Source organism: Sinohyriopsis cumingii, chromosome 13 (assembly GCF_028554795.1).
Source record: "Sinohyriopsis cumingii isolate HCF-2022 chromosome 13, ASM2855479v2, whole genome shotgun sequence".
NCBI lineage: Eukaryota > Metazoa > Mollusca > Bivalvia > Unionida > Unionidae > Sinohyriopsis > Sinohyriopsis cumingii.
The window spans coordinates 21015560-21031562 of NC_142973.1; the positions used below are offsets into that span (position 1 = coordinate 21015560).

A 16003-nucleotide genomic window follows, 5' to 3' on the forward strand; every position below is an offset into this window, starting at 1 on the left:
AAGTGATTACTCTGTGGAAAAAAGTAGGTGGGTCTCACAATCTGGTGCTATAATTCAACTAAATGATTATGCAAAAGGCTGACAAATGAACTCAGTCAATCCCTCGTCAATAACAAACAGCACATCAAATTTGGTTCAAATCTAATAACAAATTAACAATGACACAGAAAGGTGACAAATGAATTTTGCCATGATCTCATAAGTATCTAACTCCATGCCAAATCTGCTTCAAATCCAACAATAATTATAGGAGTTCTTGTGAGAAAACAAAAGTGTGTTGGTCTGACAATCATGTGTTACAACTCTCAGAAATGGAGAAACCGACCATAATCAATTATCTTTTGGCAGACACATTAGAGTAAGTATTTTTCATTTTTTATCCTGTTTAATTATTATTGCATTGTTCAAGATGTTTTTAAGAGGAATATTTAAGGGCATCTCTTGTCAAATTCATGACAAAATGCCAAAACATGCTTGCTCCCAATGTGAAGAAATCACTGGCTAAGAAATATAAGAAGTTCAACAGTGCAAAGACATCCAAGTTTTAAGCAAGTGCAGGTGAGTAGCAAAGGGCCTAAGTCTGCATTGTGTGTTTAACAGTATGCATCTTCTTGTGCATAAATTCAGTTCAATCTCAAGATAAAATATATCATTTAACAGTATACAACAAAATAATTGATTTTTTTAAAGTTGGGATAAATTATTCATAAAAGCATAAACACATCATATATTTTTCATTGTTTATCTAAACTCCAAAACAGTGCATCTTTTTTCTTCAAATTATAGTGGTGAAATCTGCCAACAGATTTTTAGATTTGAGCGATGAAAACCCATGAGGATGAGACTCAGAAATACACTGCTTCAGTGGCCTAAGTGGTTAGAGCATCCACCTCAGATGTGGGAGGTCATGGGTTCAAACCCCAGCCAAGTCATACCAGAGACTTATAAAAATGGTACTAGCAGCTGTCTTGCTTGGCACTCAGCATTAAGAAGTTAGTACTAAGACTGGTCTGCCTGGTTTCAGTTTAATGTGACTGGGTAGGACACGATGCTACATGTCTGCAGCATGATGCCCAAGTGCTAAACATCACTATAAACTGCCACACTGCAGACATTGAGCAATGACTAAAACTGCAAAGCTACATTTTTTAAAAATCCAAACTTAAACTCAAGAATTCATCTCAAGTTTAAGTTGGTAACTTCCTCTGTGGAGCATACAAACCATGAAGGACTACTGGAGTGCAGACAAGCTACCTAACAAACCCAGCAACAGGAAAACTGAAGTTAGATGTGCTTTGCAGGCTGAGCAAAGTTGTTCTATCATTATAACATTCTAATGCTGACAGAAAAATACAAAGTGATTCATGAGGAAATCTGGACCAGAAAACTTCTGAGAGTCTGTTAAGTTGTTGTTGTTGTTCAAGGTTTTAACGCCATTTTTCAGCACAAGACAGGCTATACATGGCAGCCAGTATAACTGGTGGAGGAAGAACCCTGGAAAACTCAGGGAAGAACCACCAATCCACAAGAAGCTATTGGCAGGCTTTCCCATGTACCCATGGTAGCCGAGCCTTGGACTTGAACCCACACAGACAGAGGTGAGATGGCAGTGATCCAGAACAGTGTGCACTTTAGACCACTCGGCCACTTGGGGCCCGTCTGTTAAGTGTGAAGTGTTATAATGTCAGTGAATGTCACCAGTGGTCATCGGGCAGTAATCTTGTTCTGTGCAGAAAATAAAGTGAGATGAATAGATGGACAGAAGGAAGAATGGATGAACTGAAAAAGTGAATCATGATAGGCCAACTTTAAAAATACCATCTCATCTTTCTTTCTACAAAAAAAACAAACAAAAAAAACCCTCAGGTACAATAAATCTGTCAACCAGAAATTAAAGACTTGAAAAGTCAAGACAACTTATGAAACTGCACTTTAAAATACTGCATTACAATTATGGTTCCATTACTCAACATAAAGAAAAATGCATCAAACAATTCAAGTACTCCTTAACTACTACAGCTGTCTTTGTCTGAAGTAAATTACCACATAAACTGAAGGCATAACTGAGCCCTGAAAACAGTTTTCCATTTTAGATACAAATATCCATTACTGTTTTATGGTAATATGAAATTTATAAGACATTCACCAAATACAGTATTCTGCATCATTATTTAGCAGAGAGTGCAGGTGATTTGGATTTTTAATATAGCTTAAACAATTTTTCAGTCATATCGCAAAGATGTCTGCAGTGTGGCAGTTTATAGTGATGTCTAGCACTGGGGCATCATGCCGCAGACATGTAGTATCATGTCCCACCCAGATGCATTATCCTAACACCAGGCCGACCAGTCGTAACACTAATCTCTTAAAGCTGAGCACATAGTAAGGCAGATGTTATTACCATTTTTATAAAGTCTTTGGTATGACTCAGCAGGGGTTCGAACCCACAACCTCCTGCAGCCGAGGTGGATGCTCTAACCATTAGGCCACTGGAGCGATCCTTGTTTAGCAGATATATAGCCCCAATATGAAAGTTATTCAATAAAATGGTTATCACCCCTATCAGTTCAGAAAAAACCACGAAAGCATAAAGGCATACAGTTTTATGCTTTTTATTACATGGTTAAAATTCTACATGGCACAAAATAAAACAAACTTCATACCTCAAGAAGCAAGATTAAAAACAAATATTCCAGGTTGCCATTGTAAAAAAATATCAAAAAGGAGTTTGCTAATTTTCAGGGAAGGAGGAACTTGAATACAAAGATTCATAATTGGGCCTCAACTTGATGAAAAACATTTATGATCCAAATAAAGTGACTTCTGTTACTGTACATAAAAAATGGGTTTGGCAGGTGTCAAAAAATAAATATTTGCTTCAAGACAAGGTAGTTTCTTGTTATCTTTTCTTAAACATTTCATTCAATCCGAGAAATTTCAATAAAACTTTTATTCTTTCCCTGGCTTGAAGCATGATCAAAAAAAATTATATGCATAGTTCAAATAGTCGGCAAACAAAAACCATGAGCCTTTTTCTGCATTACATTAAAAGCAGCAATGAAAATTTTTAATGAAATGTCAACATGTAATAATGTCTATATGAATGTCTTTTTCAATGTGATGATGTGTGTGTTATTTGGATTTTTAACGTAGCTTTAACAATTTCTCAGTCCTATCGCTACGATGTATGCTGTGTGGCAGTTTATAGTGATATCTAGCACTGTTGCATCATGTTGCAGACATGTAGTGCAACGTGATGATTATGAAGCAACAATTTAGTGATTACTTTAAATAACTTAAAATATTGATCACTGAAGTCTCAACTTGTTCAGAAAAAAAACTGTTTCCTGTTCTGAATGTTTTAATCTTATAATTAACATTATGAATTAAACAATTGTAAAACTATAATTGTTGGTGAAATAAATATATAATATAGCTGGGTAGAGTTGTGCAGAGTGTTCTTATACTCTATAGCACCCAAGGTAATGTAGACTTGACTGAACATCAAATAATTTAAAAACTTTTCAGCTTATGTTTGTGACTGTGATCTTATGTCAACCAATCACAAAAGATTTTACTTTAAAACAGCTTTTGATTGGTGGGAAGTGAAAACTCAGTCTCAAATTCATTCTAAAGAACTTTGAGTTGTATTTTCTTTAAACCAGTTTTTTTGTCAGTACAAAAAGAAGGAACATGGGATTGTGATAAATGATCTATTGGTGATTCCATTTCCATGGCTGAGACTTTCAGCATTAAACCAAGGTTCATTATTACAATCAACATAATACCACAATCTCCAATGAAAATATTATCACTGGATAAATTTAATGATGATAAGCTTATGATAAGCACAAGTGATGATGTTGAAATTGAAAACGATTTAAAAAGAAGAGTTAGCTCCTTATGTTGGGAACTCTCCAATCTGGAGGTTTATTTTCTCCCCTAATAATGTTACTCTCAGTAACAGAGAAACCATTTTATACCTCAGAATTAAGTGGTGATGATGCTATAAGCATTGGAAGTGGGTTGAGAGAAAATTAAAATGGTCTGGGCAGAATTTAGCAACTACTTCCCTCCCATGATGCATGCAAGAATCAAGACAAAGATGCCAAAGGTTGCTATATTTTATGCAAGTTTTGACCCCAATGGGATGTGTATGTGTGTGTGTGATTCATTTTAAGGTATGTGCAAGCACTGTGTCAAATAAGGTACAAAAGATAAATATTTACTGGTGAAGATATTGTGCATCACTCCAGTTACTCCCTAACAACTCTGAGAAATTAAGGGGAAGCAAGGGCCAAATTTATTCTTCTTCTTACCAGGTTAGAAACTTAAACAATCTGGCAACAATTTACTCTATGACATGGAATTTCTCTTTTTTCAGGCGATGCTTGCTCTATGAGACCAGAGATAAACAAAATGAGAAGAAAAAAAGTAAATGTAAAACGTTTGAATTTGATAGTATAATTTGAAAGAATTTATTTTTATACAGGTCATGAAATTGTGAAGATATTATGAAATGTGTCATACTAAAAACTTCCCATGAAAATCAAAACCTTCTGGTAATCAAATAGATGTCACAGAGAATGCATGGCCCAGGACAAGTTTCATGCAAGGATGATGCACACATCAATCTATGTAATTATTTATAATAGTAAATGTACAAGCAGAGCCAGGTGAATAAATGTACAAAGTCTAATTTGCAGAGGCTGTTAGCAAGGTGGGAATTGGTTTTGAGACCTTTGATGCAAAGGACCAAGGATATATTTTTATCTCATACATGAACTCACCGGACAATATGTTTTCTCCTGAGCAGTTTCATTAATCAAAATTGGGAGAAAAATCAATGTTTCCATATAATCAAAAAAATCTAAGTGTCACGCATTCTGTTTCAAAGAATTCACAAAGACCCAAGTTTCACTTATTTTTCTTCTAAACATGTTACAGTTAGTCATTAGACATGCATGTATATTGTAGGATTTTTCACAAGTAACTACTGCACACCTACGGGCTTATAGCAATCATAATACAGCCCTCGTTCTTTATAACATGCTGGTCAGGGTCCATAACTGTGGACTCAATTATGTACCAAACTTTATTACAGTGAAAACATCATTATGTACAAGTCTGATATATTGAGACTAGCATATACCTGACTGCGTTATGACTGGAACTATCAAGGAACTATCAAAATTTGCTAAACAATGGTGTTTTGTAAAGGAAACAAAGATATAACACTTACTGTATTACAATCCATATTGTTACATATTGTTACACATGTCTATTATGATGGTCATGGGGTCCATAGTGGTACCATGTAATATCCAAAATTGTTATAATGAAACACATTATAATAAGGGAGAGCTGTATCAGACTATCTAACTTAAATTCAACACTGTATTGATATAACTGGATGTTTTTCTTCTAATCAACAGATATTATGTAATATTCAAAAATCATATCTAATAATAAACAATGTCTTTTGTTTGGTCAAAACTTGGATTATATGAGGCTTTAATAAAAAGTGATACTAGATAGATATCCATACAAAGTAATCAGAGTTTGATCTTTAGTCTGCAATGCTTGAACTCTGCAAGTGGTTTTATGAAAGGAAAAGTGTCTTTTCCAAAGTACTTGTTATCTGGCCAAGTGGATTTATAAACTAGCCTATCAGTCAATGTCACAGTTGAATTAAAAAATTCTAAAGCCACCCAAACATTTGCTGGTGCATGTTTTAACAGCTTACCATATATCTGCTTTTACAGCTGGACATGTACTTTTCAAAAACCACTTGTACAAGGGCCACATACTTTCTAATATAAAAATCAAACCCTGATAAATGAATGGTTTGGTCAAGGTTAGTAGATTAATAGACACTAACAATTTAATATATGAGTTAGTTTTAGTTCCAAAATTTAAACAATATGTATACTTCTTGAAATGTTAGTATGAAAACAGTAGCATTCAATAATTCAGTAATTGCAATGTTAGCCTATAAAGATTTCTTCTCACAGAAAAGTGTGAAAATTCAGCTTGAAATTCAATGGAATTAATTAACAATTTAAGACACAAACAACATATCACCAAGGTATGAAATATTCCATAAAGCAACATAGACAGACTGTTGGTGTTCAAACATAAGCACACATTAACTGAACAGACTCTGATGATATGGTTTTATTAAGCTCTCAATGTGAATCTCTTTAAATTTGGTATATTGCATGACTTTTCTACTAAATATATACATGTATGTAAAATTCAGTGAAACCTGTTTAAAGGAACACTTAAAGGAATACAAAATTTGGTTCTTAATAGGCAAATGTCCTGTTAGAACGATTTCCCAAATGTGCAAAGATTTAGAAGAGTATTTTACATACTGCATATTCATAATTGATGGAAACAATGATGTTATGATTTTGTGTTAAAGTTTTCTTTACAGTCATGTATCTCCTACATCAGTTGCTGTAATCAAACGCAACTTTTTTCAATATTACTACTTCATATGCAAGGAGTTCCTGTTTCACCCGCTTAAGCAGAAAGTCACAGAACACTTGTTTAAAGTAAGAAATGTACATGTACACAGAAGATAAATACGTTTAAAAAATTTAAAAAGTTTATTTTTCCTTATGTTGTAGAAAATCATATAAATTTAGTAAGAGTGGACATTTGGAACAAAAACAAGTGTTCTTTGTCAATGTCAGAGAGAGGTCTTTCATACCAAGAACAATTATCAAGGTATTTTCATTAGGATTTCCTGAAACAGAAAGTGTCCTTTGCAGGCTGGTTTTCTGTATACAGATGTGTCCTCAAAACATATTTCACTGTTAATATGCATGTGACTGCATATGAGAAAATAATTATAATTCATGTGTCTGCATTTGTCATGTAACACTCACCTGTCAACAGGGGAGGATGAACAAGAACTTGCAGAACTATCCATGTCTGCAATGAAACCAACAGATTTTCTTTGATCACAAGGTATAGTAAAACAATTGGTAAAAGCAAAAGCATGGAAAGAGCTCAGTAACACAAGTTTACAATGTAAAGTTTGTTTATTCTGTCGGCTTCAATGGCACTTTTAACACATTATTGGCTCTATCATGCTAAGAGTCTTTCCCAAGGATATTCCATGGTGGCCAGTCCAGGCTCACATGGACAGTTATCTTACAAGTCAACAACACAGAAAACCTTGGCACATACATAATGATGCACTTGATTCTCTGAGGAAGATTTTGTTTAGTACTCAAGATGTTAGACTTCTCAACTTAAATAATGAGTTCGATGTTTTTTTTCCTGAGTTTATTATTGTATAAATGATCAGATGCCGAATCAGACAGCAAAATAATGCCCAAAGCAAATAACAGAAAAAACAATATTAAACACTTAATTGCAATTCTTTACAATTTTATTTATTTCCTTTTATTTTGTTTTTTAAAGATATTTCCTCTCAGACTCAGAGCTTTTTTTAAGCATATGAATTCTTTAAAAAATGGGATTCTCCATCTGTAATGTAATAGCCACATCAGCATCAAACAAATTCTAGCAAGGGTAGACGATCTAAGGTTTTGAACATTCCACAGCATGGTCTTAATTTTTTATCTAAATTGGCATATGTGATTTGTGTAGAAGTTTAATATTCAAAGCAAAGGATATTTTATTTTGTTTGACAAATGAATGACTCTTGGATTTGATGCTTTCATGAGTTCACTGCAACTTGGCCAAATCATTATTGTCCAGACATGTGAGTAAACAATTTTAGTTCTTTAAATCTATTTTTTTGTTCATTAACAGTTTAGGCTACCTACAGGGCTACCTACGAATGAATTTAAGAGAATCAGTAAATGGTTATAGTGAAGGAGGTCCAATAGTCAAACAGTGCAAGACATCAACCCTGACAGTTACAATGGTGGAATAGCGGATCTATCTCCCAACCACCCCTAGAGGTGTCAAAGTTTACAGGGGTACTCAGGTACCCGCCTGTTCATAATTACCCAGGTAATATAATTAGCTACAAGATACCCATATAGTTCATGTACAAAAATAAAAAATAAAGAAAACAAAAAACATGTTTCCAAGTTCAAGTCTGAGATTATATCTAGCAGCATCAGGAGTGAGCGAGACACAAAATAATGAGTACAGTTTAAGGCTTGTGTCATGTGACATTAATTCATTGTCGATCTCTCAAACAGCAGAGCAAATGACACTATATGTTCAAATGGGCCAGAAGGCCAGAAGACTGGCTGTACCGAAGGCCCAAAGAATGGCTAGATGGAATTCTGGCTTGGCAGGCAGCTGGATGCAAAACATTGGTTATACCAGTCCCCAAATGATTCCGTATATGGTCCATCAAAAGGACTGATCACAATTACCTGGTATGCTTGGCCTGTTGCACAGCTGGACCAAAAGGCTGACTACAGGACAGCAGCATTTAGTAATAACAGCTGGTAAGAAAAATCAGCCTAAACAGTCTGTACCCCATGTACCTTGTCATACAAACCCAACGGCCATACTAGGCTTGTAGGGTACTTGTGCCCAATTGGCTGCCAAATTCTAGACGGCCAATCTCCCAGTAAATTTAGTGGAGAATGAGAAGGGCCTGAAGAAAGAGTGGAGGCCAAAAGACTCCTTTAATGAAAGGAACTGCACCTCATCTCTTGAATTAACCTCTTCATTTGCAACTTCAAGAAGATATTAGAACGGTGTCAGGCACCAGGAAGATGTCATCTTCCAATAATTGATTTTTTTTTTCTTTCTCTCTTTCATCTTTAGACTCTTCTTCAGGAACTAAGGTCAGGTCTACATGGACATGAATGGTTTATGAATAACATGTATGAATTACCAGGCCAGTCCACAAAATTAAAGTGAGTTGTAGAGGCTGTACAGTACAATGTTGATCATACCACAGCACAAACTAGAAACACAGCTGGTAGCCACCTAGACACAGCCACAGTAGGCAATGGATAAGAGTCTGTTTCCTTTGTTTATATGATATTGATTGGAGGATTAAGTTTTTCATCTTTTGTCTTTTTAGGATTCCTGAATTCAAGAGGCAGTGGAACTTATCACCTGTGATCAAGAAATGTATTTGATGGACAAATGCCATGTTCTAAGAATAAAAAGATATGATAAATTTCATTATGATTTTTTATGGAAAGATGGTGTAATAAAGATTTGAAAGCATATAAATTTACTTTAATTATGGTAGTCTGTGAGATTTTACAATAGAAAATGGTCACCATTTTTACAATGCCCTTCTTATTAAACTGGTTCAATATATGTTGTTGGACTGGAACCAAGTTTTGAATTTTATTATGAAGTGAAAAGCAAAACTTTGGCCAATTATCCATAAAAACCTTAAGACTGTCAAACTGCAGAAATGTGTTCATATTTACCCAAACACGTAACTTAACTGGACAGATGGACACAGGAAGCTAACACAATATGCTCATTTAAATTTCATGAGCATAGGCCCAACTCCCAATTATAAAAGAAAATTCAATAAATATGCAAGACTATACAAGCCCAGTGTTTAAGCAAGTATGAGTGATTGCACAAATCCCCATTGGTTTTAATGATAAATCTCCACCTCCTCCTGCTTCAATGTCTGTGAGAATCATGCACAATTCAATTACATGAGGGTAAGCAAAATCTTAACATTCATTATTAATACCAAGCCTCAATCTGAGATGTATGCACTTTAATTAAGCATTTCCGAAGCGACTTTTTTGCAAATGAGCTACAAGATGCCGTCACTGATTTTTTAGTTATTAAAAGGATTTTGCGAACTGCACTTTGCAAGTTTCTATAAAGGCAGACATGCAGTTTTCAGTATTCAGTGGTAATGACTCTGTGGTCACATGTAGATTTAATGCATATGAACAGTGCCATTGTTATAACACTTAATCCCTGCTACTGTGCCAATAATGAAGATAACTTAAGTTTTATTTCAACTTATTTATCACAAGCACATTTGTTCAAACATACTATGATGCAACTATTCCCATATATTGTTCTTATATAAAAACAAAAAAAAACAACTAACAAAAATGAAGAATTACCCCTCTGTGTGATCATCCTAGGAAAAACCTTAAGTGAACCCAAGACAAAAATTCTTGATTGAATGATACTGTAAATACAATGTATATCTGTTGACCATACTAACCATCAGCTTGATTGGTCATCAGATTGTCTACCTCTACATCCACTCTGTCCAGCATCATATGCTTCAGCAGATCCTGCTGCAGTGTGTTGTTTAGTTCTGTCTGGTGAAGCTTGGCCAACATTTCTCTATTCTCAGATTCTTTCGCAGCTAAAGCTAATCCCTGCAATTAAACATGGATGAATATTACATACAATCTCTGGTTTCCTACAACTGAAAGATTAGTATGTGAGTTATTATGAATATGCTGTATTGGCCATTATGCCCATCTTTTAGATGGAGTAATGGGTGACTGAGTAGTCTAAGGTGTTAGCTTTTACAGTTCATTGATATCTCACCTTTGTCCATGTGGGTTTGAGTCTCAACTTGGCAAAGGTGGTTATGTGAGAAAGCTTCCCAGTAGCTTCCTGTGGGTTGGTGTTTCTTCCCAGGGTTTTCTCAGGTACTTCCTCCACCAAATATACTGGCTGCCGTGTATAACCTATCATATGCTGAAAAATGGCATTGAACCCACCAAACCAAACCTATCCTTCAGTACGGATATTGTGATATCCTCCATCATCTTTCTCCTCTGAGTGGAAATTCACGAAACTTTATGGTCATATTCCCTCAGAGCTGTTCCATTTAAACATACATGGTACCCAGGGAAGGCAGTTTAAAAAGTATATCCCAGGGTACTTTGATTTCAGAGTTCATATTAAAATGATAAGAAAATTCTAAATTGCATCTATGGGTCAGTCCTCCACATTAAAAGTGCCTTCCCTGGATCCCTGTTATGTTTTACTTGAACAGCCCTCAATGTAACCTCCTGCTAGAATGGTGCCTTAACTATCTGCAAGAGGAGTAGCATCTTCAACTCTCACCCTTGGGGGTCACTAGGAGGATATCAAAGGTCACAGTACAAACATTGCAATTATAATGACACTTTCAAACATTTTGTCACTAAACTTTATATACATAAACTATTATAAACTTTATACATGCAGTAACAGCAGGAACATGCAATCATATCAGGAATATAAATGACAATGTTTTGCATGAGGACTCCCAGGGTCACAATCTGGGGGTGGAAGAACATTTGATTGAATAAGTAGTAAAAGCATGGAGATTTGAGATGGCAAGTCATTGCAACTGCTCTGGTTGTAATCTGAACACAATTAGCAGGCTGCCAACAGATGCTTATTCTACAATCTTAAAGAAAACTTTCTGAATGGCTACTCATTGTAAAAGATCTCAAATGAAAAGATTATATTGGGAAGTACACCTGTAATATCCTTATACTGTACAACAAATCTGGTTAATTTCTGCTTGAAAATTATTTACACTGACAAACTATTTTAAATACATGCTTGTTTCTTCTCTATTATATTTTAGGATAAAATTTTACGTACATTTTTATTTCACTGATTTTTTCTAAACAAATAAAGCATTAATCTCCACCTTCCTGACTCTACATCTATGACCCAATTGTTTGTTTCATAACACAATTCCGTGGCTGCATTAAGTACATACTTGCTTATACGGTGATTAGATTGTAAGTTCACCCTCAACCCTCAGCCACATTTTAGGTCTGATATAAGCCAATTTTTGCTTAATTCTCCCATAAGTCAGAGTTTTGCTGACCAAATCAGCCACAAGACTTGTGGTCTGCGAGTTAAGAGTTTTGCTGACCAAATCAGCCAGGAGAATTGTGGTCTATGAATCAGAGTTTTGTTGACCAAATCAGCCAAGAGGCTTATGGTCTACGAATCAGAGTTTTGTTGACCAAATCAGCCAGGAGACTTGCGGTCTAGGAGTCAAAAGTTTTGCTGACCAAATCAGCCAGGAGACTTGCTGTCTGTAAGTCAGAGGTGTGCTCTGGAAAAATAAACAAACCATCCAGCTGAATAGGTAGATAAGACCAAACTAGTGTATAAATTAAAATGATTTATTGAGTGGAAAAAGTTACAAATACAACAACTTGCATTTTCTTCATCTTTCTAAAAAGAAATTCATAATGGTTGGTATTTTAAATCAATTTATATGATAAATACTACATACATTTTCTTCAAATGCCTATCACAATACTCAATATGTGTTTATTCTTACATCAGTCTCCTACCAGCTTCTCCAAACACCAAATTCACATTCTACAGTGTAGGCGTCTTTCCTGTAACATGTATAAATGTCAGCTTGACTGCTCCATCGTAAGTATTTCATTTTCTTTTCCCCATAATTGTCAAACTACAGAAGTTTATCAATTCACAAAGTTCAATATCCAGGTTCCAAGAGTAATTGAGAGAACACCTACGATTGAGAAACTTGAAAAAAAATCTATGTGGAGAGTGCATCTGGACTGCTGTAAGTGACCTTCTGGTCATAGTCTATCAGGTTTCAGCAAAATAAGGCATGTGTATCGACGGTGGCATGCCAGACTCCTGGAAATGCATGCAGTACAAGTTGTCATTTTCTACAGCATATACTAAAAACAAAACTAATTATAGGGATTTGTTGTTGTAAGGTTTAACGCCATTTTTCAGCACACAATAGGCTATACATGGCGGCCAGTATTAATGGTGGAGGAAGAACCCGGGAAAACCCCGGAAAGAACCACCGACCCACGAGAAGCTACTGGCAAGCTTTCTCACATACCCACGTTGGCTGAATCCGAGACTCGAACCCACGCAGACAGAGGTGAGATGGTAGTGATCCGTAATGGACAGCGCTTTAGACCACTCGGCCACTCGGGGCCCCAATTATAGGGATGAATATGAATATGACTGTAATTGTGAAGACCTAATACAACAGTTCTAAAAGGTTGCAGATGCCAGGTCTATATAAACTCAAATGGCAATCCCAACTTGACAGGTGTCAACTGTATAGCATGATCACAGGGAGTTAACTGAATATGAAATTTGGTTGGGGGGCCACTGAACATGTGTCAAAATTGTGGATAGATCAAAAGAGCTGTCAACTGTGAAAACAAAGTGGGTGCGGCCTGTACAAGCTTGGGCTTTAGGTCTGACAAACAAACAAACAACTCAAGAACTATCACTTAGGAAACAGATTTTGTTTACGAAAAAGGTAAATAAAAATTAAATAAAAACATTTACTACATCAAACAGTGTTTACAAGAAACAAGATGCAAAGACAGGTTGCTTGAACTTACCTGACAATGTAGTTAATATTACCCATGGTAAACAACCTTGATGAACAGATTTATTTGCAGGGAAAAATATTAATATTTCATTTCATTTATCTAATTCTTTCAATCCATCTATATTTAGATAAAAATATTTTGTAATGCATAAATAAACAAGCTGCAAACTGTATAAGCATTTCTGGATGTGAATGGTGGCAAAACACTGAAAATATTTTAACTGACAGTATTTTCTATTAACAGATTCACAAAATTTTCAGTATGTTGCACTTAAAGTCGATCTTATTTTGCATCCAATGAATTTTAAGCTTAAAAAATACTGACTTTAATGTGAGTATATACCTTGGTGATTGTCATGTTAATAAAGTGTTCCAGCAGGTATCTAGCTTCCTCCAAATTACAGGAGCTGACTAGAAGTGAGGTGTCAACCGACTCCATCTCATTCTGTAAAAAAAGAACAAAATCAGCCACTGACGTGTTAGCATAAATATGAACCAGCATATATGCACAATAAAGGCTAGAATACCATAAAATAAGAACCAGTACACAAACATGGTAAAAACAAAATAATATGATACAAAAAGAACTAACATATATGCATGGTAAAGGCTGGAGCATCATAAAATATAGAGTCCCTCAAAGGAAGTGATGCTCAACTGGCAGAAAATAATGTAAAATATTCAGTATAAGACCATTTCATCTTTGTAAGTGCGTTGTGTTGAAGCCATCTCTCATAATCTTTAGCAATAACAAGATTTTCATATTAGCTGCTGTGATGGACATATTAAATCTAAAACTCTGCACAATATCCATTTAAGACTGACACGGCAACATCTTGCGAAGTCTTCTGGTGGAAACCTTGTGTTGACGTGACCTTCCATTCTGGAGGATCGTGGATAACAAGATATTTAAGATGGATGCCTTAATGGTCATATTCAGTATCAGACTGGCAACATTTCTATACAATGTTAATATAACCAGTCATCGAGGATCATTAAGGACAACAAGATTTTCAAATGGCCATTGAGGCAGTCATATTAGATTATCAGACTGGTGCCATTTTCAATTACAATCAAGTTGACATCATAAGAAATATTTCAGTGAAACTGTCATGATGATTCATTCAGGATTAATAACAAGATTTTCAAGATGGCCACTGGCAGGCATACTGAATTTCTGATTGGCATCACAAGGACCAATGAAACATCATAAGAAGTTATTTAGTAAAAATCCTATGTTGATTATGACCATGCATTCAGGAGGACAATGATTTCAAGGTTGCGAAGGTCACTGTTGTGGCCATAGTGGACATTAGATCAGCACCATTTTCATTTAGGACCAACTAGATGTCATAATGAAAGCCAATATTGATATAAGCATCCATTCAGAAGAAGTAGCAATAAGAAGATTTTAAAGATGGCCATTGGCAAGGCATATTGCAAATTACACATATGTGCGGTAAAGGCTAGAACACCACCAAAACAAAAGAAGCATAATCTCAATAGATTTCCTGAGTATTTGTCCCACACACACAAACCATAACTACCTTCCACCAATGTCTATTTATCAATGAATATTTGGCCCCAAACACAAACTGTCGCAGAACTTGCAAAACATTATCATTCTGTAAGTTATTCTAAACTTTAGTGAATCTGATAAAGCTTTACAGTCAATGAAATCTCAAATACCAATGTACACATTTTTATGGGCACTCACAGCTGGCTGGATCAAACAATTACAACTGTTCTCCACAAAAGAATGGAAAAATCAACATCTATTGCAACAAACAATACCTCGTTACTGGTTACTCACAGAAATCTTTCATAAATACCTTTCAACATGAAAAGACAGTAACTGACTAAATCCAGAATTACACTGTAGTTGAACATGTACAGTAGGCATAAACTTTCAGTTTGTCTGAAAAATATTTCTCACCAAATTAAAAAATGAGAACTACAAACCTTGATATTAAACACAAGAGTTCAGTTATTTTTAGCAGGTAAATCAATAAGTCTCCATTAGAATTATGATGTTTAGCAGAAGACATTCCAGAACAAATCAGCTCTATTTGAGGATATTTTCTGCAATGTATTACTAGTGCAATTGGTATTAGGCTGTCATTTGCAAATATTTCATTGATGTAGGGGGTGAATGAGTGAAAGTATAACAGTGTACCAGTTTTACCCACAAAACCTTGCAGAAAATTATCCACAAATATAAAATAGAGCCAATTTATACAGGAATTTCTACATTTGCCATCATCTGTAATTTAACTGAATTCATTTAACTGAACTTGTGTGTTCTCATGGTTTGTCAGTTATCATTTTTAATATGGCAAGGTATTGTTGTTTCTTTAGAAAACTGAAAGATTTACCTATTTGACCATGTTGAAATGGATTTGATTCATAAAGTAAATCCCTACTTGGCCAATTGGTCTTGAGGTAAAGTTCATATTGTGTAATTTATTGCCACACCTGGCCAATTGGTCTTAAGGTAAAGTTCACATTGTGTAACTTATAGCCACACCTGGCCAACTGGTCTTGAGGTAAAGTTCACACTGTGTAATTTATAGCCACACCTGGCCAATTGGTCTTAAGGTAAAGTTCACATTGTGTAATTTATAGCCACACCTGTCCTATTGGTCTTGAGGTGAAACTCATAACATGTAATTATAGCCACACCTGGCCTACTGATCTTGCAGTGAA

The 16003-nt window shown here is 35.2% G+C and overlaps 1 protein-coding gene across 1 annotated transcript in view; it reads right to left on the reverse strand.

The window, feature by feature from the left end:
* The window catches only part of LOC149785030 (kinesin-like protein KIF21A), a 259702-nt gene that overhangs the window by 125982 nt on the left and 117717 nt on the right, over nt 1-16003 (reverse strand). The window contains exons 23-26 of the mRNA XM_089978736.1: nt 13641-13742; nt 10163-10322; nt 6897-6942; nt 4791-4808 (exon numbers count right to left, since the gene is read on the reverse strand). Of these exons, the coding sequence (XP_089834862.1) occupies nt 4791-4808; nt 6897-6942; nt 10163-10322; nt 13641-13742 (326 nt within the window). The remainder of the gene's footprint in view (nt 1-4790; nt 4809-6896; nt 6943-10162; nt 10323-13640; nt 13743-16003) is intronic.